Genomic DNA, 27,145 nt, shown 5'->3' on the forward strand with positions numbered 1-27,145 from the left:
TTGTCCACGGCACCTCGGGTCTTTACCAAGGTAATGGCCGAAATGATGATTCTTCTTCGAAGAAAAGGCATCTTAATTATCCCTTATTTGGACGATCTCCTGATAAGGGCAAGGTCCAGGGAACAGTTAGAAGTCGGAGTAGCACTATCTCAGGTAGTGTTACGTCAGCACGGGTGGATCCTAAATATTCCAAAATCGCAGCTGATTCCAACGACACGTCTACTGTTCCTAGGAATGATTCTGGACACAGTCCAGAAAAAGGTGTTTCTCCCGGAGGAGAAGGCCAGGGAGTTATCCGAGCTAGTCAGGAACCTCCTAAAACCAGGCCAGGTGTCAGTGCATCAGTGCACGAGGGTCCTGGGAAAAATGGTGGCTTCTTACGAAGCAATTCCATTCGGAAGATTCCATGCAAGAACGTTTCAGTGGGATCTACTGGACAAATGGTCCGGATCGCATCTTCAGATGCATCAGCGGATAACCCTGTCGACAAGGACAAGGGTGTCTCTTCTGTGGTGGCTGCAGAGTGCTCATCTACTAGAGGGCCGCAGATTTGGCATTCAGGATTGGGTCCTGGTGACCACGGACGCCAGCCTGAGAGGCTGGGGGGCAGTCACACAGGGAAAAAATTTCCAGGGCTTGTGGTCAAGCATGGAAACATCTCTTCATATAAACATTCTGGAACTAAGGGCCATTTACAATGCCCTAAGTCAAGCGAAACCCCTGCTTCAGGGTCAGGCGGTATTGATCCAATCGGACAACATCACGTCAGTCGCCCACGTAAACAGACAGGGCGGCACGAGAAGCAGGAGGGCAATGGCAGAAGCTGCAAGGATTCTTCGCTGGGCGGAAAATCATGTGATAGCTCTGTCAGCAGTGTTCATTCCGGGAGTGGACAACTGGGAAGCAGACTTCCTCAGCAGACACGACCTTCACCCGGGAGAGTGGGGACTTCACCCAGAAGTCTTCCACCTGATTGTAAACCGTTGGGAAAAACCAAAGGTGGACATGATGGCGTCACGTCTAAACAAAAAACTAGACAGATATTGCGCCAGGTCAAGGGACCCTCAGGCAATAGCGGTGGACGCTCTGGTGACACCGTGGGTGTACCAGTCAGTGTATGTATTCCCTCCTCTGCCTCTCATACCAAAAGTACTGAGAATCATAAGAAGGAGAGGAGTAAGAACGATACTCGTGGTTCCGGATTGGCCAAGAAGGACTTGGTACCCGGAACTTCAAGAGATGCTCACGGAAGACCCGTGGCCTCTACCTCTAAGAAAGGACCTGCTCCAGCAGGGGCCTTGTCTGTTCCAAGACTTACCGCGGCTGCGTTTGACGGCATGGCGGTTGAACGCCGGATCCTGAAGGAAAAAGGCATTCCAGATGAAGTCATCCCTACCCTGGTCAACGCCAGGAAGGATGTAACCGCAAAACATTATCACCGCATTTGGCGAAAATATGTTGCGTGGTGTGAGGCCAAGAAGGCCCCTACAGAGGAATTTCAACTGGGTCGTTTCCTCCATTTCCTGCAAACAGGACTGTCTATGGGCCTAAAATTAGGGTCCATTAAGGTTCAAATTTCGGCCCTGTCGATTTTCTTCCAGAAAGAACTGGCTTCAGTACCTGAAGTTCAGACATTTGTAAAAGGGGTACTGCATATACAACCTCCTTTTGTGCCTCCAGTGGCACCTTGGGATCTCAATGTTGTTTTGAGGTTCCTTAAGTCACATTGGTTTGAACCACTCACCACTGTGGACTTAAAATATCTCACATGGAAGGTGACGATGCTGTTAGCCCTGGCTTCAGCCAGGCGTGTGTCAGAATTGGCGGCTTTATCATATAAAAGCCCTTACTTAATTTTTCATTCTGACAGGGCAGATTTGAGGACTCGTCCTCAATTTCTCCCTAAGGTGGTTTCTGCTTTTCACATGAACCAACCTATTGTGGTGCCTGCGGCTACTAGGGACTTGGAGGACTCCAAGTTACTTGACGTTGTCAGGGCCCTGAAAATATATGTTTCCAGGACGGCTGGAGTCAGAAAGTCTGACTCGCTGTTTATCCTGTATGCACCCAACAAGCTGGGTGCTCCTGCTTCTAAGCAGACTATTGCTCGTTGGATTTGTAGTACAATTCTGCTTGCACATTCTGTGGCAGGCCTGCCACAGCCAAAATCTGTAAAAGCCCATTCCACAAGGAAAGTGGGCTCATCTTGGGCGGCTGCCCGAGGGGTCTCGGCTTTACAACTTTGCCGAGCAGCTACTTGGTCAGGGGCAAACACGTTTGCTAAATTCTACAAATTTGATACCCTGGCTGAGGAGGACCTGGAGTTCTCTCATTCGGTGCTGCAGAGTCATCCGCACTCTCCCGCCCGTTTGGGAGCTTTGGTATAATCCCCATGGTCCTTATGGAGTCCCAGCATCCACTAGGACGTCAGAGAAAATAAGATTTTACTTACCGATAAATCTATTTCCCGTAGTCCGTAGTGGATGCTGGGCGCCCATCCCAAGTGCGGATTGTCTGCAATACTTGTACATAGTTATTGTTAACTAAATCGGGTTATTGTTGTTGTGAGCCATCTTTTCAGAGGCTCCTTCGTTGTTATCATACTGTTAACTGGGTTCAGATCACAAGTTGTACGGTGTGATTGGTGTGGCTGGTATGAGTCTTACCCGGGATTCAATATCCTTCCTGATTATGTATGCTCGTCCGGGCACAGTATCCTAACTGAGGCTTGGAGGAGGGTCATAGGGGGAGGAGCCAGTGCACACCACCTGATCCTAAAGCTTTTATTCTTGTGCCCTGTCTCCTGCGGAGCCGCTATTCCCCATGGTCCTTACGGAGTCCCAGTATCCACTACGGACTACGAGAAATAGATTTATCGGTAAGTAAAATCTTATTTTTTTTCTTTCTCCTCTTCAAATTCTGCTATCTGGTATATCAGTTGCAGGATTACCCCATTTGCTTCGTCAGGCCTTGCTGGTCTGGCATTATGCTCATTCTCTCTATGATTGGTCAAATCAAGATACTTGTGTTCCGTTATGGTTTAATAATACGTATTCAGAGTTAAACAAATTGTCCCTGGATAATATCTGGATTACTCGGGGGGTGATATCTGGGGGTCAACTGTATCATGGTGGAGTGTTTGATATTACAGTACACCTGGTTTATCATACACCAGTGTCTTTGCAAAGGGCTGGCCTTTGAGATAACTCTTTCTGCCCTAAATGTCGGGCCGATAATGCTGGGTTTTGGCATATGGTATGGGACTGCCCTAGGGTTTATACATTTTGGGAAGGTTTATGGAGAGATGTGATGCTCACTACTCATTACCTGCTATCACCCCAAAATTATGTTTCTTTGGTTTGGAGCGTAAGGAGACGCATTCATGTACAATTTATAGGTATGTTCTCTGCCTTACTACTTTGGCTGAAGTGGTTATAGCTAGAGTTTGGTTCTCAACTGATCCTCCCAATATATTGTATATAAATGGAGGGCACTGGCTAATGATGTGGCCCGGCATGAGTGCCATATGTTCAAAATGCGTGATTCTATTTCTAAATTTTTTGGGAACTGCAATGGCTGGCAGAGCCGGCCTTAGGCATAGGCAAATTAGGTAAATGCCTAGGGGGCACAAGCAGCGTCTGCTGATTAAAATGATATGCAGCATGCCTTTATTCTGTGTGTGACTGCGGCTCTATATGCATATGAAATGCATTACTAATGTGCGCCATTATGTGTATAAGGTGTACTACAGTACTTTGTGGCGTAACGTATAGAAAGAGCACTACTGTGTGGTCTAATGTGAATAAAGAGCAATATGGTGTGGTGTAATGTGAATAAGGGGCACTACTGTGAGGAGTAACGTGGTACTACTGTGTGATGTAACGTAAATAAGAGACACTGTTGCATGATATTATGTGAATAAAGTTGCAGTAATGAGTGGCGTAATTTCAACTGGGGGTATTACGGTGTCGCCATGCCCCTTCCCAGCAAGAACACGCCCCGTTTTGGGCTGCTCACTGAATGTGCACACTGTTCCTATTTAAAATATAGGGGTTAGGAGCACCAAAATGAGGACTGCTATGGGTGAGGGTGCTGGGGAAGGGGTACAGGGTCAGAGGCAGAAGTAGCGTCTGTGCAAGGGGGCACGATCCAAAATCTTGCCTAGGGCATCATATTGGTTAGGGCCGGCTCTAATAGCTGGTGTAACTCTAGCCTAGGTCAGTGATGCCTAACCTTGACTCTCCAGCCCATCACTGGCCTAGGTAGACATGATGAGATTCTGTCAAATCCCTTGAATGTATGTTATGTTGCTATGTACCTTTGGGAATTTTGTACTACTGTCGCTCTTCTGCTATTAAAATGTTTGTCTGTTATTGTGGACGTTATGTCTGCGTCTACTGGAGCTTCCTATTACATTGATATCTCTTACTACGAAAGAAAGACACTCAGACGAATTTCGGTTTATCTGTATCTTTTTTTTTTTTTTTATTGATGGCATTTTTTTTAGTTTTTACTGTTGTCTTCATTGGACGATTTTGTTTTGTATTGTAATCAGAAAATGTGAATAAAGAATACGTGATTTAAAAAATAAAATAACGCACAGGCTCACACAGTTTAAAGTGTCACAATCATCTTGCCTAAAATATACAACAAATGGGTGGAGTGTTGCTTGTGAAGCGTCCCAGTGGAATCCTTGAGTTACAACCTGATACACTAATGAATAATTTTCTGCAAAATTATACAATAGCTTCTGTTTCTGAGAGAATGGTTTCCTTCATCTGGCATTGGTATTCAGCCTGCGACTTTGCTGTATACAGATGGGCTGTTGCATCATCAATAGCACTACATATAACTTCACGGAATTGTTCCACATTACTAGTGATTGTAACCAATATACTTTGGTCAGTGTGGACCCACTTCTTATAAACAGTTGTGTCCTCATCATCCATGTCACTATCATGAAAAAGTTTTTTTTCAACTATTTTCTGAAATGTTTCTGGACCTGGGCAGTTGTCACATCGATGAAGCATTCAAGTTTTCTGAGACTGAAGAACAAACAATGATTTCAGTTAGGTCTTTGTAGTACATCTTCAGTGGTAGAGCAGCAACCAATAGATTTACGTTTTGGTGAGGTTCGCAAACACACAGAATGCATACCTCTTTCCGTAACACTAACACACCATTGTAGGTCATAAGGAACAAAACTTAGACAATCCAACTTGAATGTTGTCTGGAAAAAGGTTTTCAATCCCATGGTTTCTTCTGTAAATTATGTATGCTGTACACCAGTAATCAAGTGTCAACTTGGTGATTCTTCCCCCCCCCCCACTGTGCAACAGAATACATTGCTGATTTTTTTGTGGTAGTGATGTATACCTTTTTTAAGCACCACCCAAAAATGGGATCCCTAATGTCATTTGAACATAGCGTTTTTAACTCTATTTGAAAAACGTGCATTTTTGCCTTAACACAAAACATAAGGCAGATAAAGTAATTTGTTTGGATTTGGGAAGAAAAATTCACTTAGGGGTCCAGATTTTGTGGCGACTCCCTAATAAACACCCGTGATACTTCAAATAAACTGAATAAAGAAGCCGCGATTAGGAAATTATTTAATAAATTGAAAAATCAATATTTAATCAACTAATTGTCTGATAGTAAAGATATTTGGCAGATAGTTGTTTTGACATCCACTCTTAACTGAAATTCTGAGATGAGTGGTGGACACTGTATTTTTTCTGGGGTGATCTGATGTGGAATGACATATATATATATATATATATATATATATATACAATGAAATCAGCCCGGCACTCGGTCATAAATCCTAAACTGCCCTGGTGCCCTCAGTGTAAAGTCCAATAGCGTGCAAAGAAATCTGCGACACTCAAGGTCTTAGAAAAAGATCGATTGTATTTAGAACATCAGAAAAAATCCATCTGGATGGATTTTTTCTGATGTTCTAAATACAATCGATCTTTTTCTAAGACCTTGAGTGCCGCAGATTTCTTTGCACTATATATATATATATATATATATATATATATATATATAAAAATATTTTATTTATTAAGTAAACGTGTGTGTGCTGTGTTTCCAGGAGTTATATATAATATATATATTAATATAATTATTATTTTATTTATTAAATAAACAGTGTGTGTGCTGTGTTTCCAGGAGTTGGAGTTCCACGGGGTGATGAGATTTTATTTCCAAGATAAAGCTGCAGGAAACTTTGCTACAAAATGCATCAGAGTCTCCAGCACGGCCACCACACAAGACGTCATAGAAACCTTGGCAGAAAAGTTCCGGCCTGATATGAGGATGTTGTCATCCCCACGGTACTCTTTATATGAAGTGCATGTCAGCGGGGGTGAGTGTATTATAATTAGTATCTGTACTGTGCTGTCTAAGTGACATGTTGATTTAAAAATGCCATTAACTAAGTAATACTGATTTTGCACAGTTCTCTCTTTATTTTATGTATTGCAGTTAAATAGTATACACATTTTAATAAATGCAGACCTGCAAAATGTACTTGTTTTCAAAGTGCAGTACCGGTCTGTGATCGCTTTATCTGTAAAATGTAATTTTTTATTTTATTTTTTTGCTATAATATGCACCTATATATTAGGAATAGATTCCTATAAATATATCAAGCATGGAAGGACAGTACAGTATATTGGTAAATTGTAGGAACCTCGTAAATATTACATAGGAGCCTATCATTGTTTTTGAGGTAACCATCTGTGGCCGGAGACCCCCCCCAACCACATTTGAGAAAATGGGTTCTGTGGCACTGAAGGATTTAACCCTCGTGCTGCGGTGCCATTTTCAAAGGAGTGTAAAATGTATTTTAAGTATGTGTGCATTACTGAGCTGGGACTGCAGGTCACATGCTGCATGGGTTAAAGCTTGGTGCCCCTGCATAAAGTGTATTTATGTACATGTACTTAGAAATAATTTGCGGTGCAGCGCGAATACCTTAGCAGATCGGCTAGCAGAATTAGGAGAAAGGGCAGTGGAGCAAGAACGCATGCTTGTCATTCAGATGTGGCATGAGGTGCGGGCATCACAAGACGTGGTATCCCGTGAGTTGTTGCCAGGTGCTGTATCCAGATCAGGACGCATACAGTTTGCAAAGTTTGCAGACAGTGATTGGGACATTGATGGACATTTACAAGTTTGTGAAGTTTTTGAAAGGACTTGCAAACTCCATAATTTAAAAACAGGGGTTTTACCCATAAAAGGGCAGAGAAAATAGGAAGATTTACCTCATTGTGGGGGCACTCTTTGTACTGGAATTAAAACTTAGCTTTTAATCAGTATATATTAAAAATCCTATAAAGGGTTGGGTACAAATTTCCCTAAAAGACACTACTTATCCCTTATATTATTGAGTAAGTTAAAGTAAGGTTAAATGGAGTTAATTCTGGTAATCAATCGGGTGAGATATAAATTTTGTGTAGAGCAGGCATTCCCAACCAAGGCACACCAACAGTGCATGTTTTAGTGATATCCAGGCTTCAGCACAGGTGACTTAATTAGTAGCTCAGTTATTTTGATTTAACCATCTGTGCTGTCGCCTGGATATCACTAAAACCTGCACTGCTGCTGTGCCTTGAGGACCGTGGTTGGAAATGCCTGGTGTAGAGGATTGTATTAAGAATAAATGTTGCTATAAACCTCTGTAGGGCATACTTGGTAACATAAATTACTTTTCTCTGACGTCCTAAGTGGATGCTGGGGACTCCGTCAGGACCATGGGGATTAGCGGCTCCGCAGGAGACAGGGCACAAAAGTAAAAGCTTTAGGATCAGGTGGTGTGCACTGGCTCCTCCCCCTATGACCCTCCTCCAAGCCTCAGTTAGATTTTTGTGCCCGGCCGAGAAGGGTGCAATCTAGGTGGCACTCCTAAAGAGCTGCTTAGAGTAAAAGTTTGTTAGGTTTTTTATTTTCAGTGAGTCCTGCTGGCAACAGGCTCACTGCTACGAGGGACTTAGGGGAGAGAAGTGAACTCACCTGCGTGCAGGATGGATTGGCTTCTTAGGCTACTGGACACCATTAGCTCCAGAGGGAGTCGGAACACAGGTCTCACCCTGGGGTTCGTCCCGGTGCCGCGCCGCCGACCCCCCTTGCAGATGCCGAAAAGTGAAGGTCCAGAAACGGCGGCAGAAGACTCTTCAGTCTTCATAAGGTAGCGCACAGCACTGCAGCTGTGCGCCATTGTTGTCAGCACACTTCATAGCAGCGGTCACTGAGGGTGCAGGGCGCTGGGGGGGGGCGCCCTGGGCAGCAATGATAGTACCTTATTCTGGCTAAAAATACATCACATATAGCCCCTGGGGGCTATATGGATGTATTTAACCCCTGCCAGGTCTCAGAAAAACGGGAGAAGAAGCCCGCCGAAAAGGGGGCGGGGCCTATTCTCCTCAGCACACAGCGCCATTTTCCCTCACAGAAATGCTGGTGGGAAGGCTCCCAGGCTCTCCCCTGCACTGCACTACAGAAACAGGGTTAAAACAGAGAGGGGGGGCACTTATTTGGCGATATGTATATATATATTAAAATGCTATAAGGGAAAAACACTTATATAAAGGTTGTCCCTGTATAATTATAGCGTTTTTGGTGTGTGCTGGCAAACTCTCCCTCTGTCTCCCCAAAGGGCTAGTGGGGTCCTGTCCTCTATCAGAGCATTCCCTGTGTGTGTGCTGTGTGTCGGTACGTGTGTGTCGACATGTATGAGGACGATGTTGGTGAGGAGGCGGAGCAATTGCCTGAAATGGTGATGTCACTCTCTAGGGAGTCGACACCGGAATGGATGGCTTATTTAAGGAATTACGTGATAATGTCAACACGCTGCAAGGTCGGTTGACGACATGAGACGGCCGGCAAACAAATTAGTACCTGTCCAGGCGTCTCAAACACCGTCAGGGGCTGTAAAACGCTCATTTACCTCAGTCGGTCGACACAGACACAGACACGGACACTGACTCCAGTGTCGACGGTGAAGAAACAAACGTATTTTCCTTTAGGGCCACACGTTACATGTTAAGGGCAATGAAGGAGGTGTTACATATTTCTGATACTACAAGTACCACAAGAAGGGTATTATGTGGGGTGTGAAAAAACTACCTGTAGTATTTCCTGAATCAGATAAATTAAATGAAGTGTGTGATGATGCGTGGGTTTCCCCCGATAGAAAATTATTGGCGGTATACCCTTTCCCGCCAGAAGTTAGGGCGCGTTGGGAAACACCCTTTAGGGTGGATAAGGCGCTCACACGCTTATCAAAACAAGTGGCGGTACCGTCTCCAGATAGGGCCGCCCTCAAGGAGCCAGCTGAGAGGCTGGAAAATATCCTAAAAAGGTATATACACACATACTGGTGTTATACTGCGACCAGCGATCGCCTCAGCCTGGATGTGCAGCACTGGGGTGGCTTGGTCGGATTCCCTGACTGAAAATATTGATACCCTTGACAGGGACAGTATTTTATTGACTATAGAGCATTTAAAGGATGCATTTCTATATATGCGAGATGCACAGAGGGATATTTGCACTCTGGCATCAAGAGTAAGTGCGATGTCCATATCTGCCAGAAGATGTTTATGGACACGACAGTGGTCAGGTGATGCAGATTCCAAACGGCACATGGAAGTATTGCCGTATAAAGGGGAGGAGTTATTTGGGGTCGGTCCATCGGACCTGGTGGCCTCGGCAACAGCTGGAAAATCCACCTTTTTTACCCCAAATCACATCTCGGCAGAAAAAGACACCGTCTTTTCATCCTCAGTCCTTTCGTCCCCATAAGGGCAAGCGGGCAAAAGGCCAGTCATATCTGCCCAGGGATAGAGGAAAGGGAAGAAGACTGCAGCAGGCAGCCCATTCCCAGGAACAGAAGCCCTCCACAGCTTCTGCCAAGTCCTCAGCATGACGCTGGGGCCGTACAAGCGGACTCAAGTGCGGTGGGGGGTCGTCTCAAGAGTTTCAGCGCGTAGTGGGCTCACTCGCAAGTGGACCCCTGGATCCTACAAGTAGTATCCCAGGGGTACAGACTGGAAATTCGAGACGTCTCCCCCTCGCAGGCTCCTGATGTCTGCTTTACCAACGTCTTCCTCCGACAGGGAGGCAGTATTGGAAACAATTCACAAGCTGTATTCCCAGCAGGTGATAATCAAAGTACCCCTCCTACAACAAGGAAAGGGGTATTATTCCACACTATATTGTGGTACTGAAGCCAGACGGCTCGGTGAGACCTATTCTAAATGGGAAATCTTTGAACACTTACATACAAAGGTTCAAATCAAGATGGAGTCACTCAGAGCAGTGATAGCGAACCTGGAAGAAGGGGACTATATGGTGTCCCTGGACATCAAGGATGCTTACCTCCATGTCCCAAATTGCCCTTCTCACCAAGGGTACCTCAGGTTCGTGGTACGGAACTGTCACTATCAGTTTCAGACGCTGCCGTTTGGATTGTCCACGGCACCCCGGGTCTTTACCAAAGTAATGGCCGAAATGATGATTCTTCTTCAAAGAAAAGGTGTCTTAATTATCCCTTACTTGGACGATCTCCTGATAAGGGCAAGGTCCAGAGAACAGTTGGAAGTCGGAGTAGCACTATCTCAAGTAGTTCTACGACAGCACGGGTGGATTCTAAATATCCAAAATCGCAGCCGTTTCCGACGACACGTCTGCTGTTCCTAGGGATGGTTCTGGACACAGTCCAGAAAAAGGTGTTTCTCCCGGAGGAGAAAGCCAGGGAGTTATCCGAGCTAGTCAGGAACCTCCTAAAACCAGGAAAAGTGTCAGTGCATCATTGCACAAGAGTCCTGGGAAAAATGGTGGCTTATTACGAAGCGATTCCATTCGGCAGATTCCACGCAAGAACTTTTCAGTGGGATCTGCTGGACAAATGGTCCGGATCGCATTTTCAGATGCATCAGCGGATAACCCTATCTCCAAGGACAAGGGTGTCTCTCCTGTGGTGGTTACAGAGTGCTCATCTTCTAGAGGGCCGCAGATTCGGCATTCAGGATTGGATGCTGGTGACCACGGAGGCCAGCCTGAGAGGCTGGGGAGCAGTCACACAGGGAAAAAATTTCCAGGGAGTGTGATCAAGTCTGGAGATTTTTCTCCACATAAATATACTGGAGCTAAGGGCAATTTACAATGCTCTAAGCTTAGCAAGACCTCTGCTTCAAGGTCAGCCGGTATTGATCCAGTGGGACAACATCACGGCAGTCGCCCACGTAAACAGACAACGCGGCACAAGAAGCAGGAGGGCAATGGCAGAAACTGCAAGGATTTTTCGCTGGGCGGAAAATCATGTGATAGCACTGTCAGCAGTGTTCATTCCGGGAGTGGACAACTGGGAAGCAGACTTCCTCAGCAGGCACAACCTCCACCCGGGAGAGTGGGGACTTCATCGGGAAGTCTTCCACATGATTGTGAACCGTTGGAAAAGACCAAAGGTGGACATGATGGCGTCCCGCCTGAACAAAAAACTGGACAAGTATTGCGCCAGGTCAAAAGACCCTCAGGCAATAGCTGTGGACGTTCTGGTAACACCGTGGGTGTACCTGTCGGTGTATGTCTTCCCTCCTCTGCTTCTCATACCCAAGGTATTGAGAATTATAAGACGTAGAGGAGTAAGAACTATACTCGTGGCTCCGGATTGGCCAAGAAGGACTTGGTACCCGGAACTTCAAGAGATGCTCACATAGGACTCATGGCCTCTGCCGCTAAGAAGGGACTTGCTTCAGCAAGTACCATGTCTGTTCCAAGACTTACCGCGGCTGCGTTTGACGGCATGGCGGTTGAACGCCGGATCCTAAGGGAAAAAGGCATTCCGGAAGAGGTTATTCCTACCCTGGTCAAAGCCAGGAAGGAGGTGACCGCACAACATTATCACCACATGTGGCGAAAATATGTTGCGTGTTGTGAGGCCAGGAAGGCCCCATGAAGAAATTTCAACTCGGTAGTTTCCTGCATTTCCTGCAAACAGGAGTGTCTATGGGCCTCAAATTGGGGTCCATTAAGGTTCAAATTTCGGCCCTGTCGATTTTCTTCCAGAAAGAATTGGCTTCAGTTCCTGAAGTCCAGAAGTTTGTCAAGGGAGTACTGCATATACAACCCCCTTTTGTGCCTCCAGTGGCACTGTGGGATCTCAACGTAGTTCTGGGATTCCTAAAATCACATTGGTTTAAACTGCTCAAATCTGTGGATTTGAAATATCTCACAGGGAAAGTGACCATGCTGTTGGCCCTGGCCTCGGCCAGGCGAGTGTCAGAATTGGCGGCGTTTGTCTCAAAAAAGCCCATATCTGATTGTCCATTCGGACAGGGCAGAGCTGCGGACTCATCCCCAGTTTCTCCCTAAGGTGGTGTCAGTGTTTCACCCGAACCAGCTTATTGTGGTACCTGCGGCTACTAGGGACTTGGAGGACTCCAAGTTGCTAGATGTTGTCAGGGCCCTGAAAATATAGTTTCCAGGACGGCTGGAGTCAGGAAAACTGACTTGCTGTTATCCTGTATGCACCCAACAAACTGGGTGCTCTTGCTTCTAAGCAGACGATTGCTAGTTGGATGTGTAGTACAATTCAGCTTGCACATTCTGTGGCAGGCCTGCCACAGCCAAAATATGTAAAAGCCCATTCCACAAGGAAGGTGGGCTCATCTTGGGCGGCTGCCCGAGGGGTCTCGGCTTTACAACTTTGCCGAGCTGATACTTGGTCAGGGGCACACCCTGACTGAGGAGGACCTGGAGTTCTCTCATTCGGTGCTGCAGAGTCATCCGCACTCTCCCGCCCGTTTGGGAGCTTTGGTATAATCCCCATGGTCCTGACGGAGTCCCCAGCATCCACTTAGGACGTCAGAGAAAATAAGAATTTACTTACCGATAATTCTATTTCTCGTAGTCCGTAGTGGATGCTGGGCGCCCATCCCAAGTGCGGATTGTCTGCAATACTTGTACATAGTTATTGTTACAAAAATCGGGTTATTATTGTTGTGAGCCATCTTTTCAGAGGCTCCGCTGTTATCATGCTGTTAACTGGGTTCAGATCACAGGTTGTACAGTGTGATTGGTGTGGCTGGTATGAGTCTTACCCGGGATTCAAAATCCTTCCTTATTGTGTACGCTCGTCCGGGCACAGTATCCTAACTGAGGCTTGGAGGAGGGTCATAGGGGGAGGAGCCAGTGCACACCACCTGATCCTAAAGCTTTTACTTTTGTGCCCTGTCTCCTGCGGAGCCGCTAATCCCCATGGTCCTGACGGAGTCCCCAGCATCCACTACGGACTACGAGAAATAGAATTATCGGTAAGTAAATTCTTATTATTTGTCCTATGAATTTTTATCAAGTTTACTAGATAAAGTTCAGAGAAATAAATATGACATTTTTGTCTGTGTTTTGAGTACAGATAGAGAAACAGTTTTTTGGTATTCACACACAAAATATAGTGTGGAGCAGGTACCCACAATACTTTGGTATTAATACACTGAATATTTGGAATGCGCACAATAGATGCAGTGCCCCCACAAAGCATACTTGCCTACCTGACCCTCTCCATGAGGGAGAAAATGCTCTGTTCCTGGACTTTCCTGGTGATGTATGATTGCCATCATCTGTGGTGAAACACCTTTGTTATCAATTAACTAGCTCACCACAGGTGATGGCAATCTTACATTACCAGGAAAGTCCAGGAACAGAGCATTTTCTCCCTCATGGAGAGGGTCAGGTAGGCAAGTATGCCACAAAGAGGTAAGTCTTCCTATTTTCCCTGCCCTTTTAATGGAAAACCCCTGTTTTTGGTTTGGCTATCAATTTCCTCAGGGGAGCACCACCAACATAGAAAATTAGTCCCTGTGGATTTAACCACTTACTACACACGTTTAACACTTGGTACACAAACACAGTCAGACTATTATAACAGGCAGTGCAGGATCACTCCAACCCTTTTCAGAAACTCCATAATTTACCCAAGCCGGAGTTGGTGAGACACCAAGTGCCACCTCTGCATGGAGAGGCCCCGGATGCCTATCAGGGAGTGGCCAATGAGGACTGTGTAGATTACAACGAAGTCACAAAGGACCTCCTCTAGCGATTGTTTATCACTCCTGAGTCCTACAGGAAAAGTTCCAGAACTTGCCCAAGAATCCTAACAGCACCAATGAGCATTTCGCCACAAAGCTACGGCAGTAAATGATGAAGTGGGTGAAGGAATCGGATGCCAATACATGAGACGCATTTATCGACCTGATTTGCTGTGAGCAGTTTTATTGCACGAGCGCCCCAGAAGTGAAGGAGTGGGTGCTAGACCGAGAACCACTCAGCATAAAGATGGCTGCCCAACTAGCCGACCGATGTATGGCAATTTGACCACATGACTAGAAGCGCCCAAGCAGCAGCCAACCCCTGAAGACTATACAACCAGGGGGACACCCCTCTTCAGCTCATTGCCCCCAAAAACAGGCACTACAGATTAGAAGCCTGGTGATGGCAGCATCATTCCTGTGCAGTGGGTGGAGTCAGTAACAGGCGGTTGAAATCTTGTATTGGTATGGTCCCCTGTGATCCAATCCCAATCTGTGATCGCTGGGTGTTGACAGAGAAGTCGTCCAGTCCACACCATCTTTAATTACTGAATGTGGTGACTGCTGGGCAGATATGATCAAGAGGATAGGCACAGGCTTGGGGCGAAATCTCATCTACCTACGTGACCTGTAGGATCTTCACATTCTCTCTTGGGAAGAGTAACCAAATTATGGATGTCTCTACCATAGTAGATTATATATAATATGTGATAGAGACCAGATATTTTCAAGAGAGCATTACACAAAAATGAATTATAATTAAATTCTTCTTCTATTACTTATGTTTCTCTGACGTCCTAGTGGATGCTGGGAACTCCGTAAGGACCATGGGGAATAGACTGCTCCGCAGGAGACTGGGCACATCTAAAGAAAGATTTAGGACTATCTGGTGTGCACTGGCTCCTCCCCCTATGACCCTCCTCCAAGCCTCAGTTAGATTTCTGTGCCCGGCTGAGCTGGATGCACACTAGGGGCTCTCCTGAGCTCCTTGGAAGAAAGTATATGTTTTAGGTTTTTTATTTTCAGTGAGACCTGCTGGCAACAGGCTCACTGCACCGAGGGACTAAGGGGAGAAGAAGCGAACCTACCTAAGTGGTGGTAGCTTGGGCTTCTTAGGCTACTGGACACCATTAGCTCCAGAGGGATCGAACACAGGACCCGACCTCGTCGTCCGTTCCCGGAGCCGCGCCGCCGTCCCCCTTACAGAGCCAGAAGCAAGAAGGTGGTCCGGAAAATCGGCGGCTGAAGACTCCTGTCTTCTCCAAGGTAGCGCACAGCACTGCAGCTGTGCGCCATTGCTCCTCATGCACACCACACACTGCGGTCACTGATGGGTGCAGGGCGCTGGGGGGGGGGGGGGGGGGGGGGGGGGGCGCGCCCTGAGCAGCAATATTAACACCTTGGCTGGCGAACTGACACCATATATAGCCCCAGGGGCTATATAGGTGTTTATTAACCCCTGCCAGAACTTTTACAATAGCGGGAGAAAGCCCGCCGAAAAAGGGGCGGAGCCATCTCCCTCAGCACACTGGCGCCATTTTCCCTCACAGCCCCGCTGGAGGGATCGCTCCCTGGCTCTCCCCTGCAGTCCTGCACTACAGAAAAGGGTTAAAAAGAGAGGGGGGGCACAAATTAGGCGCAGTATAAATATATTATGCAGCTATAAGGGAAAAACACTCTATTTAGTGATATCCCTGTGGTATATAGCGCTCTGGTGTGTGCTGGCATACTCTCCATCTGTCTCCCCAAAGGGCTTTGTGGGGTCCTGTCCTCTGTCAGAGCATTCCCTGTGTGTGTGCTGTGTGTCGGTACTGCTGTGTCGACATGTATGATGAGGATAATGATGTGGAGGCTGAGCAAATGCCTGTGAATGGGATGTCACCCCCTTGCGGGGTCGACACCGGTGTGGATGGACTTATGGAAGGAATTACGTGACAGTGTCAACTCCTTACATAAAAGGTTTGACGGCATAGGACAGCCGGCTGCTCAGCTTGTGCCTGTCCAAGCGTCTCAAATGTCATCAGGGGCTCTAAAACGCCCGCTACCTCAGATGGCAGACACAGATGTTGACACGGATACCGACTCCAGTGTCGACGACGATGAGACTAGTGTACCTTCCAATAGGGCCACCCGTTACATGATTGAGGCAATGAAAAATGTATTACACATTTCTGATAATACCCCAGGTACCACAAAAAAGGGTATTATGTTTGGTGACAGAAAACTACCAGTAGTTTTCCTGCATCTGAGGAATTGATATGAGGTGTGTGAGGAAGCGTGGACTTCCCCCGATAAGAAATTGATAATTTCTAAGCAGCGTACCCTTTTCCGCCAGAGGATAGGTCACGTTGGGAAATACCCCCTAGGGTAGATAAAGCGGTAACACGCTTATTAAAAAAGGTGGCACTACCGTCTCCGAATACGGCCGCCCTGAAGTTCCTGCTGATAGAAAGCAGAAAACTACCCTTAAAGCTATATACACACACACGGGCATTATATTGAGACCTGCTATTGCCTCGGCATGGATGTGCAGTGCGGCAGCTGCGTGGTCAGATTCCCTGTCGGATAATATTTATACTATAGATAGGGACAATATTTTGCTGAAAATAGAGCATATAAAAGACGCTGTCTTATACATGCGTGATGCACAGAGGGATATTTGCCGACTGGCATCACTAATAAGCGATATGTAAAACCATTGCCGCCAGACGGGGGTTATGGACTCGGCAATGGTGGGGCGATGCCGATTCAAAACGGCACATGGCAGTTTGCCCTATAAGGGGGTGGAACTGTTTGGGGATGGTCTTTCAGACCTCGTTTCCACAGCTACGGCTGGGAAGTCAAAACTTTTGCCACAAGCTACCCCACAGCAAAAGTAAGCACTGTAGTATCAGGTACAGTCCCTTCGGCCCCAGAAAAGTAGAGGAATAGAGGCTCATCTTTTCTGCCAAGAGGAAAAGGTAGAGGGAAAAAGCTGCAGCACACAGCTAGTTCCCAAGAGCAGAAGTCCTCCCCTGCGTCCGGTAAGTCCACAGCATGACGCTGGGGCTGCTCAGGCGGACCCGGGTACGGTGGGGGCCCCTCTCAGAGATTCAGCGCACAGTGGGCGCTCTCACAGGTGGATCCCTGGGTTCTTCAAACAGTGTCTCAGGGGTACAGGCTGAAATTCGAGACGTCTCCCCCCCGCCGTTTCCTAAAATCTGCCTTACCGGCAACTCCCTCTGCCAGGGAGGCAGTGTTGGTGGCTATCCAAAAACGGTATTCACAGCAAGTGATTATCAAGGTACCCCTCCTTCAACAGGAAAAGGGTTACTTTTCCACAATGTTTGTGGTACCGAAACCGGACGGTTCGGTGAGACCCATCTTAAATTTGAAATCCTTGAACACATATAACAAAAGATTCGAGTTCAAGATGGAATCGCTCAGGGCGATTATTGCGAACCTGGACGAGGGGGATTACAGGGTCTCTCTGGACATCAAGGATACTTACCTGCATGTCCCCATTTGCCCTCCTCACCAGGAGTACCTCAAGGTTGTGGTACAGGACTGTCACGATCAGTTCCAGACGCTGCCGTTTGGATTATCCACGGCACCAAGGGTCTTTACCAGGGTAATGACCGAAATGATGATACTCCTTTGCAAGAAGGGAGTTTAATTATCCCGTACTTGGACGATCTCCTGATTAAGGCGAGCTCCAAGGAACAGTTGGTAAAAGGGTAGCACTTTCTCGGGAAGTGCTGCAACAGCAGGGCTGAATTCTCAATTCCAAAGTCACAGCTGGTCCCGACGACACGTCTTCTGTTCCTGGGAATGATTCTGGAAACAGACCAGAAAAAAGTGTTTCTTCCAATGGAAAAAGCAGAGTTGTCATCTCTAGTCAGAAACCTCCTAAGACCGGGACAGGTGTCGGTACATCAATGCACACGAGTCCTGGGAAAAATGGTAGCTTCGTACGAAGCAATTCCATTAGGAAAGTTCCACGCAAGGAATTTCCAGTGGGACCTGTTGGACAAATGGTCCGGGTCCCATCTCCAGATACAGCAGCGGATAACCCGGTCGGCAAGAACCAGGGTGTCGCTGCGGTGGTGGCTGCAGAGGGCTCATCTACTAGAGAGCCGCAGATTCGGAATACAGGACTGGGTCCTGGTGACCACGGATGCCAACCTTCGGGGCTGGGGTGCAGTCACACAGGGAGTGAAATTCCAAGGACTGTGGTCAAAACAGGAGATTTCACTTCACATAAATTTTCTGGAGCTAAGAGCCATTTACAAGGCCCTAACCCAAACAAGGCCCCTGCTTCAAAACCAGCCGTACTGATCCAATCAGACAACATCACGGTGCTCGCCCATGTAAACAGGCATGGCGGCACAAGAAGCAGGAGGGCAATGGCAGAAGCCACAAGGATTCCCCGTTGGGCGGAAAATCATGGGGTAGCACTGGCAGCAGTGTTCATTCCGGGAGTGGACAACTGGGAAGCAGACTTCCGCAGCAGACTCTACCCGGGAGAATAGGGACTTCATCGGGAAGTCTTCCAAATGCTGGTAAACCGTTGGGAAAGACCACAGGTGGACATGATGGCGTCCCGCCTCAATAAAAAAGATATTGCGCCTGGTCAAGAGAACCTCAGGCGATCGCTGTGGACGCTCTAGTGACACCACGGGTGTACCAGTCGGTTTATGTGTTCCCTCCTCTCCCTCTCATACCCAAGGTACTGAGGATAATAAGAAAAAGAGGAGTAAGAACTATACTCATTGTTCCGGATTGGCCAAGAAGGGCTTGGTACCAGGAACTTCAAGAGATGATCTCAGAGGACCCATGGCCTCTGCCACTCAGACAGGATCTGCTGCAGCAGGGGCCCTGTCTGTTAAAAGACTTACCGCGGCTGCGTTGACGGCATGGCGGTTGAACGCCGGATCCTGAGTGAAAAAGGCATTCCAGAGGAAGTCATTCTTATCCTGATCAAAGCCAGGAAGGATGTCAGCCTGAAGTTCAGACGTTGTAAGGGAGTGCTGCATATTCAGCCCCTTTTTGTGCCCCTGTGGCACCTTGGGATCTCAATGTGGTTTTGGAGTTCCTGGAATCACATTGGTTTGAGCCACTTGAAACCGTGGATTTGAAATATCTCACATGAAAAGTGGTCATGTGTTGGCTCTGGCTTCGGCCAGGCATGTGTCAGAATTGGCGGCTTTGTCATGAAAAAGCCCTTACCTGACTTTCCATATGGATAGGGCAGAGTTGAGGACTCGTCCTCACTCTCTCCCGAAGGTGGTATCCGTCTTTCACTTGAACCAACCTATTGTGGTGCCTGCGGCTACTAGGGACTTGGAGGATTCCAAGTTACTGGACGTAGTCAGGGCCCTGAAAATTTATATTTCCAGGACGGCTGGAGTCAGGAAAACTGACTCGCTGTTTATCCTGGATGCACCCAACAAGCTGGGTGCTCCTGCTTCTAAGCAGACTATAGCGCGCTGGATTTGTAGCACTATTCAGCTTGCGCATTCTGCGGTGGACTACCGCAACCTAAATCTGTTAAAGCCCATTCCACAAGGAAGGAGGCTCATCTTGGGCGGCTGCCCGAGGGGTCTCGGCTTTACAACTTGGCCGAGCTGCTACTTGGTCAGGGGCAAACACGTTTGCTAAATTCTACAAAATTGATACCCTGGCTGAGGAGGACCTTGAGTTCTCTCATTCGGTGCTGCAGAGTCATCCGCGCTCTCCCGCCCGTTTGGGAGCTTTGGTATAATCCCCATGGTCCTTACGGAGTTCCCAGCATCCACTAGGACGTCAGAGAAAATAAGATTTTACTCACCGGTAAATCTATTTCTTGTAGTCCGTAGTGGATGCTGGGCGCCCATCCCTAGTGCGGATTGTCTGCAATACTTGTACAAAGTTATTGTTACAAAAATCGGGTTGTTATGGCGAGCCATCTGTTCAGAGGCTCCATTTGTTATCATACTGTTAACCGGGGTTCCTATCACGAGTTATATGGTGTGATTGGTGTGGCTGGTATGAGTCTTACCCGGGATTCAAAATCCTTCCTTATTGTGTCAGCTCTTCCGGGCACAGTGTCCTAACTGAGGCTTGGAGGAGGAGGGTCATAGGGGGAGGAGCCAGTGCACACCAGATAGTCCTAAATCTTTCTTTAGATGTGCCCAGTCTCCTGCAGAGCAGTCTATTCCCCATGGTCCTTACGGAGTTCCCAGCATCCACTACGGACTACGAGAAATAGATTTACCGGTGAGTAAAATCTTATTTTCTCATACGTCCTAGAGGATGCTGGGGACTCCAAAAGGACCATGGGGTATAGACGGGAACCGCAGAAGAGACACGGGCACACTATAAGAGTTTGAATGGGTGTGAACTGGCTCCTCCCTCTATGCCCCTCCTCCAGACTCCAGTTAGACTCCGTGCCCAGAGAGACTGGACACACACTAGGGGAGCTTTCCTGAGTTTCTCTAAAAGACTTTATGTTATGTTTGTTATTTTCAGGGAGACCTGCTGAAAACAGGCTCCCTGCATCGTGGGACTGAGGGAAGAGAAGCAGACCTACTTCTGTGAGTTTCAAGGCTCTGCTTCTTAGGCTACTGGACACCATTAGCTCCAGAGGGTCTGATCACTTGGTTCCCCTAGCTGCTCGTTCCCGGAGCCGCGCCGTCACCCCCCTCACAGAGCCAGAAGAAAGAAGCCGGGTGAGTATTAGAAGAACAGAAGACTTCAGTGACGGCAGACGACTTCAGAGTCTCGGAGGTACCACGCAGCGGTCGCGCTGCGCGCCATTGCTCCCACACACAAGCGGCACTACAAGGGTGCAGGGCGCAGGGCGGGCGCGCTGGGCAGCAATTATACCTCATATAAAGGCCTGGCAAAGAGGTATACAGTGCATAAGCACTGTATGCTGACCCCCGCCAGTATAAAAAGATTAAAAAATAGCGGGACTGAAGCGCGCCGAGAATGGGGCGTGGCTTAACCCTCACAACTCTATTCATTTTCTCCTCACAGAGACGCTGGCCCCGCCAAAAACCCTGTTGAACTACAAGCAGTGTAAAACAAGAGGGGGCACAGTTGTTTAGTGCACCACAGGTTCAGCAGCACTATATATATATATATATATATATATATATATATATATATATATATATATATATATATATATATATATATATATATATATTAATGAGCGAATGAGCGTGTGATTGAGTTGTTGAAAGGTCTATGTTTTCCCTGTCAGATAAAGGGAGCTACCCAATATAAGCGATGTCGGTGGGTGTTTTAGTACACGTGTGTCGACATGCGTGAGCGCTCTGCGCAAACAGCTATGTGCATCCATCTGTCGGCATTGCCGACTCCTGATGGTACTTGATTCAGGAGATGAAATGTCAGTAATTGTATGCTTTTCTAAAGTAAACACTGTATGGGAAACAGTCGTATGTGGGTGACCCTGTCGGCACCAACTATTATAACTGGGTGTAAACTAACATGATTATGTAATCACCTATACCTGTGTGTTTATATATATATGTGTGTGTGTGTGTATATATATATATATATATATATATATAATGTATGGTACGGTTGCATTGATATTTCCCTCAGACCCCTCGGGGTTTCAAGAATATTATTTTGCCCGGTTACTACTCCCTGTTGTCGACGAATACTATGTCTTCTGTCGACCATAATGTTTCCTGGTTAGATCCATAACATTGGCATTCAGTACATGTTCATACACATGCAGAACACATTAATGTCACTAGGGACCCTGCTGTTCCTGACTATATTTATATATGATGTGTATATATATAGATATATGTGTGCATATGTGTGTTTAAATATGTATATTCATATTACGTTTTCTAATGAATGCTGAAGTAAAGTTATTCCTTCTCATGTGCTGGTCGCTCTGTTGATAAAGCTATAGGTCAGTCTGACGAGATGGTCTCAAATCCTCACGAGGAGTCCGAGTATTTTTTCCCCGCCGTGGATAGAATAAAGTGAGAGTCAACCCCTGGTCTGCACGGGGGCCTGTCACAAAGGATCGTATACAGGAAGCTAAGTAATATTTTAATTATATGCTTTGATAATATTTGCATTACATACGCATGGGGGAGTGCTTGTATTCAGGAATGGTCTGTTACCTTGGCATCCGATAATTACCCTAGAGAGAGTGGGGATATTCCTTAAGTTGGGTCTTATCTAGAACATTGTAGCATGCTGCCGTGCGACTACAAGAGGTATGGGCCTCTGGGGTCCGCGGGCCACTTCCATGGCCCTCCCGACTAGGAGGGCGTTGTGGATTCACCAAGGGCTTGCTGAGGCTGCCTCCAAGGAATACTGGAGTATCTTACCTAAGAAGGTGTAACCTGGTTTGTGGATGGCTTTGTTAAGTTGATCTCGGCAGGTACCAGTGGTAAGTCTACCTTCTTGACCTATGTCCCTCACAAAGGTGGGTGACGCATTTTTTTTGTAGGATGCAGACATCGGACCGGTTGGATGCCGTTTTTTCCCCTTCGTTGCAGGTAGAGGAAGGTGAAAAAGGTAAGAGTTCTGCAACCTTTTTCAAGTCTGCAGAAGCAGATATCGTTCTCTGTTTCTACCACATCCACCACATGTCGCTGGATCTATCTTGCTGGAGCCCACACCGGTGGGAACTCATCTAATACTCTTCAGTCAGTCCTGGAATGGACTTGGACCAGGGAGTTAAGAATAGAGTCCAAAGAGGGACATACTGGAGTGTCTAGATGTTCAAATAAATCTTTCCGATTCTCCTCTGGACGGGGAGGTAGTATGCAACGCCATACAAAAGTTGGGCCAGGATCAGGACATTGTCCTGCTGTCCCTGTCACAAAAAAAAGAAAGAAGAAGCTGTTATTCAAGCTTTTTCGTGCTTCTGAGCCCGGACAGCTTGGTCAGAACAATCCCAAAAAAGATTTCTACTTAAGAAGTTGAACTACAAGATGGAATCTCTCAGGGCAGGGATCTCCAACCTGTAAAAGAAGAAGACCGTTTAAAGGCGGTTTCATCCGCATTAAGCTTACCTTGCTATTCAGAATTGTCATTGCCATTTCACCGGAGTGATGGCAGTATTAATGGTTTTCCTTCAATAGTAAGAGCCATTATTATTCTGTACTGGGACGCTCTCCTGACTACGGCGAGGTCAAGAAACAAGTGGTACACATCGTTGTTTCTCTCAGTTCTTCAACAGAGAATCGCTGTTGATCCCTACGACGCAGAGGTCGGAGGTGGGAATAAGATTAGATACTGAACTGTTGAGAGTTGTTTTTTCCTGTGGAAAGAGATCTGAGGATCCAGAGTTGGATCAGATTTGCAACAGTGTAAACCCATCAATACGTTCCGTTGATGAAGAAGATGGTTGCGGCCTACGAGGCCATTCGGTGAGCAGGTTAAATGCCAGAGTGGTTTTAGCGAGACCAGTTAGACATGTGGTCTGGGTCTCACCTGCACATACACCGTAAAATATTCCTATTTTCCAGGACCAGGATATCTCTCCTGTGGTGGCTTCACAGTTCTCACCTCCTAGAGGGACGAACGTTCGGAATCCAGGATTAGATCCTGGTGTCCATGTATACAAGTCTCCGAGGCTGGGGAGCAGTCTTTCCAGGGAAAACGGTCAAGCCGGGTAGCTTGTCAGCAATAAGCATTCTTGTGTTAAGAGCTATTTACAACGGAACATCTTCACGATCTTCCTGTCTTAATTCTGTCGGACGACTTAACAGCAGTGGCGTAAGTAAGCAGCTAGGGCGGAACGAGGAGCAAAGCGGCAATGGCAGAAGTCGCAAAAGTTTTCCGCTGGGCGGAAAGGCAAGTAAACGCTCTTAGCGGTCTTCGTTCCGGCTGTTGACAACGGAGAAATAGACTTCCTCAGCAGACACGATCTCCATCCAGGAGAGTTGGGTCTTCATCAAGAAGTTCACAGAATTGACAAGTCTTTGCGGAATTCCTCAATTGGACATGATGGCGACTCGCCTCAACAAGCAACTTCAGAGATATTGTTCCAGGTCAAGGGACACTCAAGCAATAGCAGTGGATGCCCTCGTGACACCGTGGGGGTCTCGGTCGGTCTATGTGTTCCCTCCATTTTCACTCTTTCCGAAGGTGATGAACATAAGAAGAACAAAGGTTCAGGCGATCCTCATTGTTCCGGTCTGATCAAGGAGGGATTGGTATCCAGATCTTCAAGACTTACTCAAAGAAGATCCCTGACCTCTTCATCTACGAGAGGACCTGTTACAGCTAGGACCGGGCATGTATCTAGACTTACAGTGGCTGCGTTTGACGGCATGGCGGTTGAACGCCATATCCTAGCCCGAAAGGGTATTTCCGGTGAAGTCATTCCCACATTGCTTCAGGCTAGGAAGGGAGTAACGGCGAAGCTTTACCACCGTATTTGGAGGAAGTATGTGTCTTGGTATGAGTCCAAGAAGGCTCCTACGGAAGAATTTCAGCTGGGTCGTTTTCTCCATTTTTTGCAAGCAGAGGTGGATGCAGGCCTAAAGTTAGGCTCCATTAAAGTGCAGATTTCGGCATTATCAATTTTCTTTCAAAAAGGATTGGCCACCCTTCCAGAAGTTCGGACTTTCGTGAAGGGAGTGCTGCACTTCCAACCTCCATTTGTGCCCCCAGTGGCACCATGGGACCTTAACATGGTGTTGCAGTTTCTTATGTCACACTGGTTGGAACCTTTACGAAAGGTTGAGTTATCATTTCTCACTTAGAAAGTGGTCATGCTGTTGGCCTTGGTGTCCGCAAGGCGGGTGTCGGAATTAGTGGCCTTATCTCACAAGAGCCCTATTTGATCTTCCATGTGGATAGAGCGGAATTGAGATTTCGGCAACAATTTCTGCTGAAAGTGGTTTCTGCGTTTCACATAAACCAACCTATTGTGGTGCCTGTGGCTACTGAAACTTTGGTTGATTCGAAGTCTCTCGATGTAGTTAGCGTTTTGAATATTTATGTTGCCAGAACGGCTCAGATTGGGGAAACAGAGGCTCTGTTTATCCTTTATGCTCCCAACAAAATTGGGGCTCCCTCTACTAAGCAGACTGTTGCACGCTGGATCTGTGATACGATTCGGCGGGCTCATTCTACGGCTGGATTGCCGTTACCGAAGTCTGTGAAGGCCCATTCTACCAGGAAGGTAGGCTCTTCTTGGGCGGATGCCCGTGGAGTCTCGGCGGTTCAACTTTGCCGAGCAGCTACTTGGTCGGGTTCAAACATTTTTGCTAAGTTCTACAAGTTTGATACCCTGGCTAATGAGGACCTCATGTTTACTCAATCGGTGCTGCAGAGTCGTCCGCACTCTCCCACCCGGTCTGGAGCTTTGGTATAAACCCCATGGTCCTTTTGGAGTCCCCAGCATCCTCTAGGACGTATGAGAAAATAGGATTTTAATACCTACCGGTAAATCCTTTTCTCTTAGTCCGTAGAGGATGCTGGGCGCCCGTCCCAGTGCGTACTGTATCTGCAGCTATTGGTGGTTACACTCATGTGGTGTTTCTTTTCAGTCAAGTCGGTTGCTGACGTTATTCATGCCATGGCATGTGGTATGCGATTATTGGTCGTGTTTACACGCAGGTTGTGTTACATTTTCGGTCAGCATATTTGCTGTATATTTTTTCATGCCGTCGGCTGGTGTTCTATTGAATGCCACGTTCTTCGGCACGTTCGAGGTGTGAGCTGGTAAGACATTTCACCGTGTTTAAACAATAAATTCTTTCCTCGAAATGTCCGTCTCCCTGGGCACAGTTCTCTAACTGGAGTCTGGAGGAGGGGCATAGAGGGAGGAGCCAGTTCAAACCCATTCAAAGTCTTATAGTGTGCCCGTGTCTCCTGCGGATCCCATCTATACCCCATGGTCCTTTTGGAGTCCCCAGCATCCTCTACGGACTAAGAGAAAAGGTTTTACCGGTAGGTATTAAAATCCTATTTTTTTTAACCAATTCTTTAGCAGTCCATTGCAGATTAATGCTTTCAGTCCATGTTCTCAACAGACTTGAATGTGTGCTAGGTTTTCTTTAAGTACAGCCCTGAACAACATTAGAATATAACTGTCACCAGGTTCTAAATGACTTTTTATATTTAAGATCTTAATTGTAGATAAAAAACTTCACACTCTGTGTAAGTACTCCTGGGCTGACTTTTTTGATCCTCTGCAGCAGTAGAACATTGTAGGGAACGCAAGAAGACTATTGTGGAGAAGGGTAATAGTGTTCTGACTATTAACACTGAGAGGGGTATTTTACTTGTAGTAAGTGACAGGTTTCTTGGTGTTTTTTTGGGGGGTTATTTATGTTTGAAAAGTGTTTGACAGTTATGAGCTGATTGGTTAGTGCTTTATTTCTCTCTACTTTATCTCTCTGTGCTTTGATAAATACCCCCCACCCCCTAAGTCCCTAAATATTTAAAACCTAAAGAAAAATATGTAAATACTGGTGGTTGGTTCTCTTTAACTGTTGCTAGTAATAATTCATTTTTGCATAACCGAATGCTAAACTACAGGATCAATGTGTACTGTAAAATGTGAATTTAAGTCTTTTCAAGGAAAAACAAAGGTTATGTACAGATGTGTCCTCACACATTATTGCTGCAGTTGCGCCAAACTGTCCCTCTTGGCACCCTGAGTCCCGCAAGAGTTTTCTAGCATCGGGCATCTTTTTTGCCAGTGACGTATTGTGGAGAATGTTTATTAATTTGATTTGACACTTTAATATATGTGTACGACTATAGGCGATATGCAGCCGAGGTGCCTGACGGGCGACCCGGCGGCGGGGGGGGATTGAAGTATCTTCACTTCTCCCGTCACACGGCCCCATAGCAATGCATGCTAATATGGATGAGATTGTCCATATTGGCCTACATGTATAAGCGATCTGGCACCAACGATGAACGAGCCACGTGTCGTTCATCATTGGTGCCTACACACTGAAAGATATGAACGATATCTCGATTGTTCATATCTTTCATTGATGTCGCCTAATGTGTAGGGCCTATAAGTCTCTGAATATGTATACAACATGCTACAATTTTTTCGA

The 27,145-nt window shown here is 46.7% G+C and overlaps 1 protein-coding gene across 21 annotated transcripts in view; it reads left to right on the forward strand.

Annotated features, from left to right (window-relative positions):
* Positions 1-27,145, forward strand: part of AFDN (afadin, adherens junction formation factor) — an 866,421-nt gene that overhangs the window by 196,800 nt on the left and 642,476 nt on the right. For all 21 annotated transcript variants that reach the window (XM_063917625.1, XM_063917611.1, XM_063917620.1 and 18 more), the window contains exon 2: positions 6,178-6,373. In XM_063917625.1, the coding sequence (XP_063773695.1) occupies positions 6,178-6,373 (196 nt within the window). The remainder of the gene's footprint in view (positions 1-6,177; positions 6,374-27,145) is intronic.

This window comes from Pseudophryne corroboree, chromosome 4, assembly GCF_028390025.1.
Source record: "Pseudophryne corroboree isolate aPseCor3 chromosome 4, aPseCor3.hap2, whole genome shotgun sequence".
NCBI classification, from domain to species: domain Eukaryota; kingdom Metazoa; phylum Chordata; class Amphibia; order Anura; family Myobatrachidae; genus Pseudophryne; species Pseudophryne corroboree.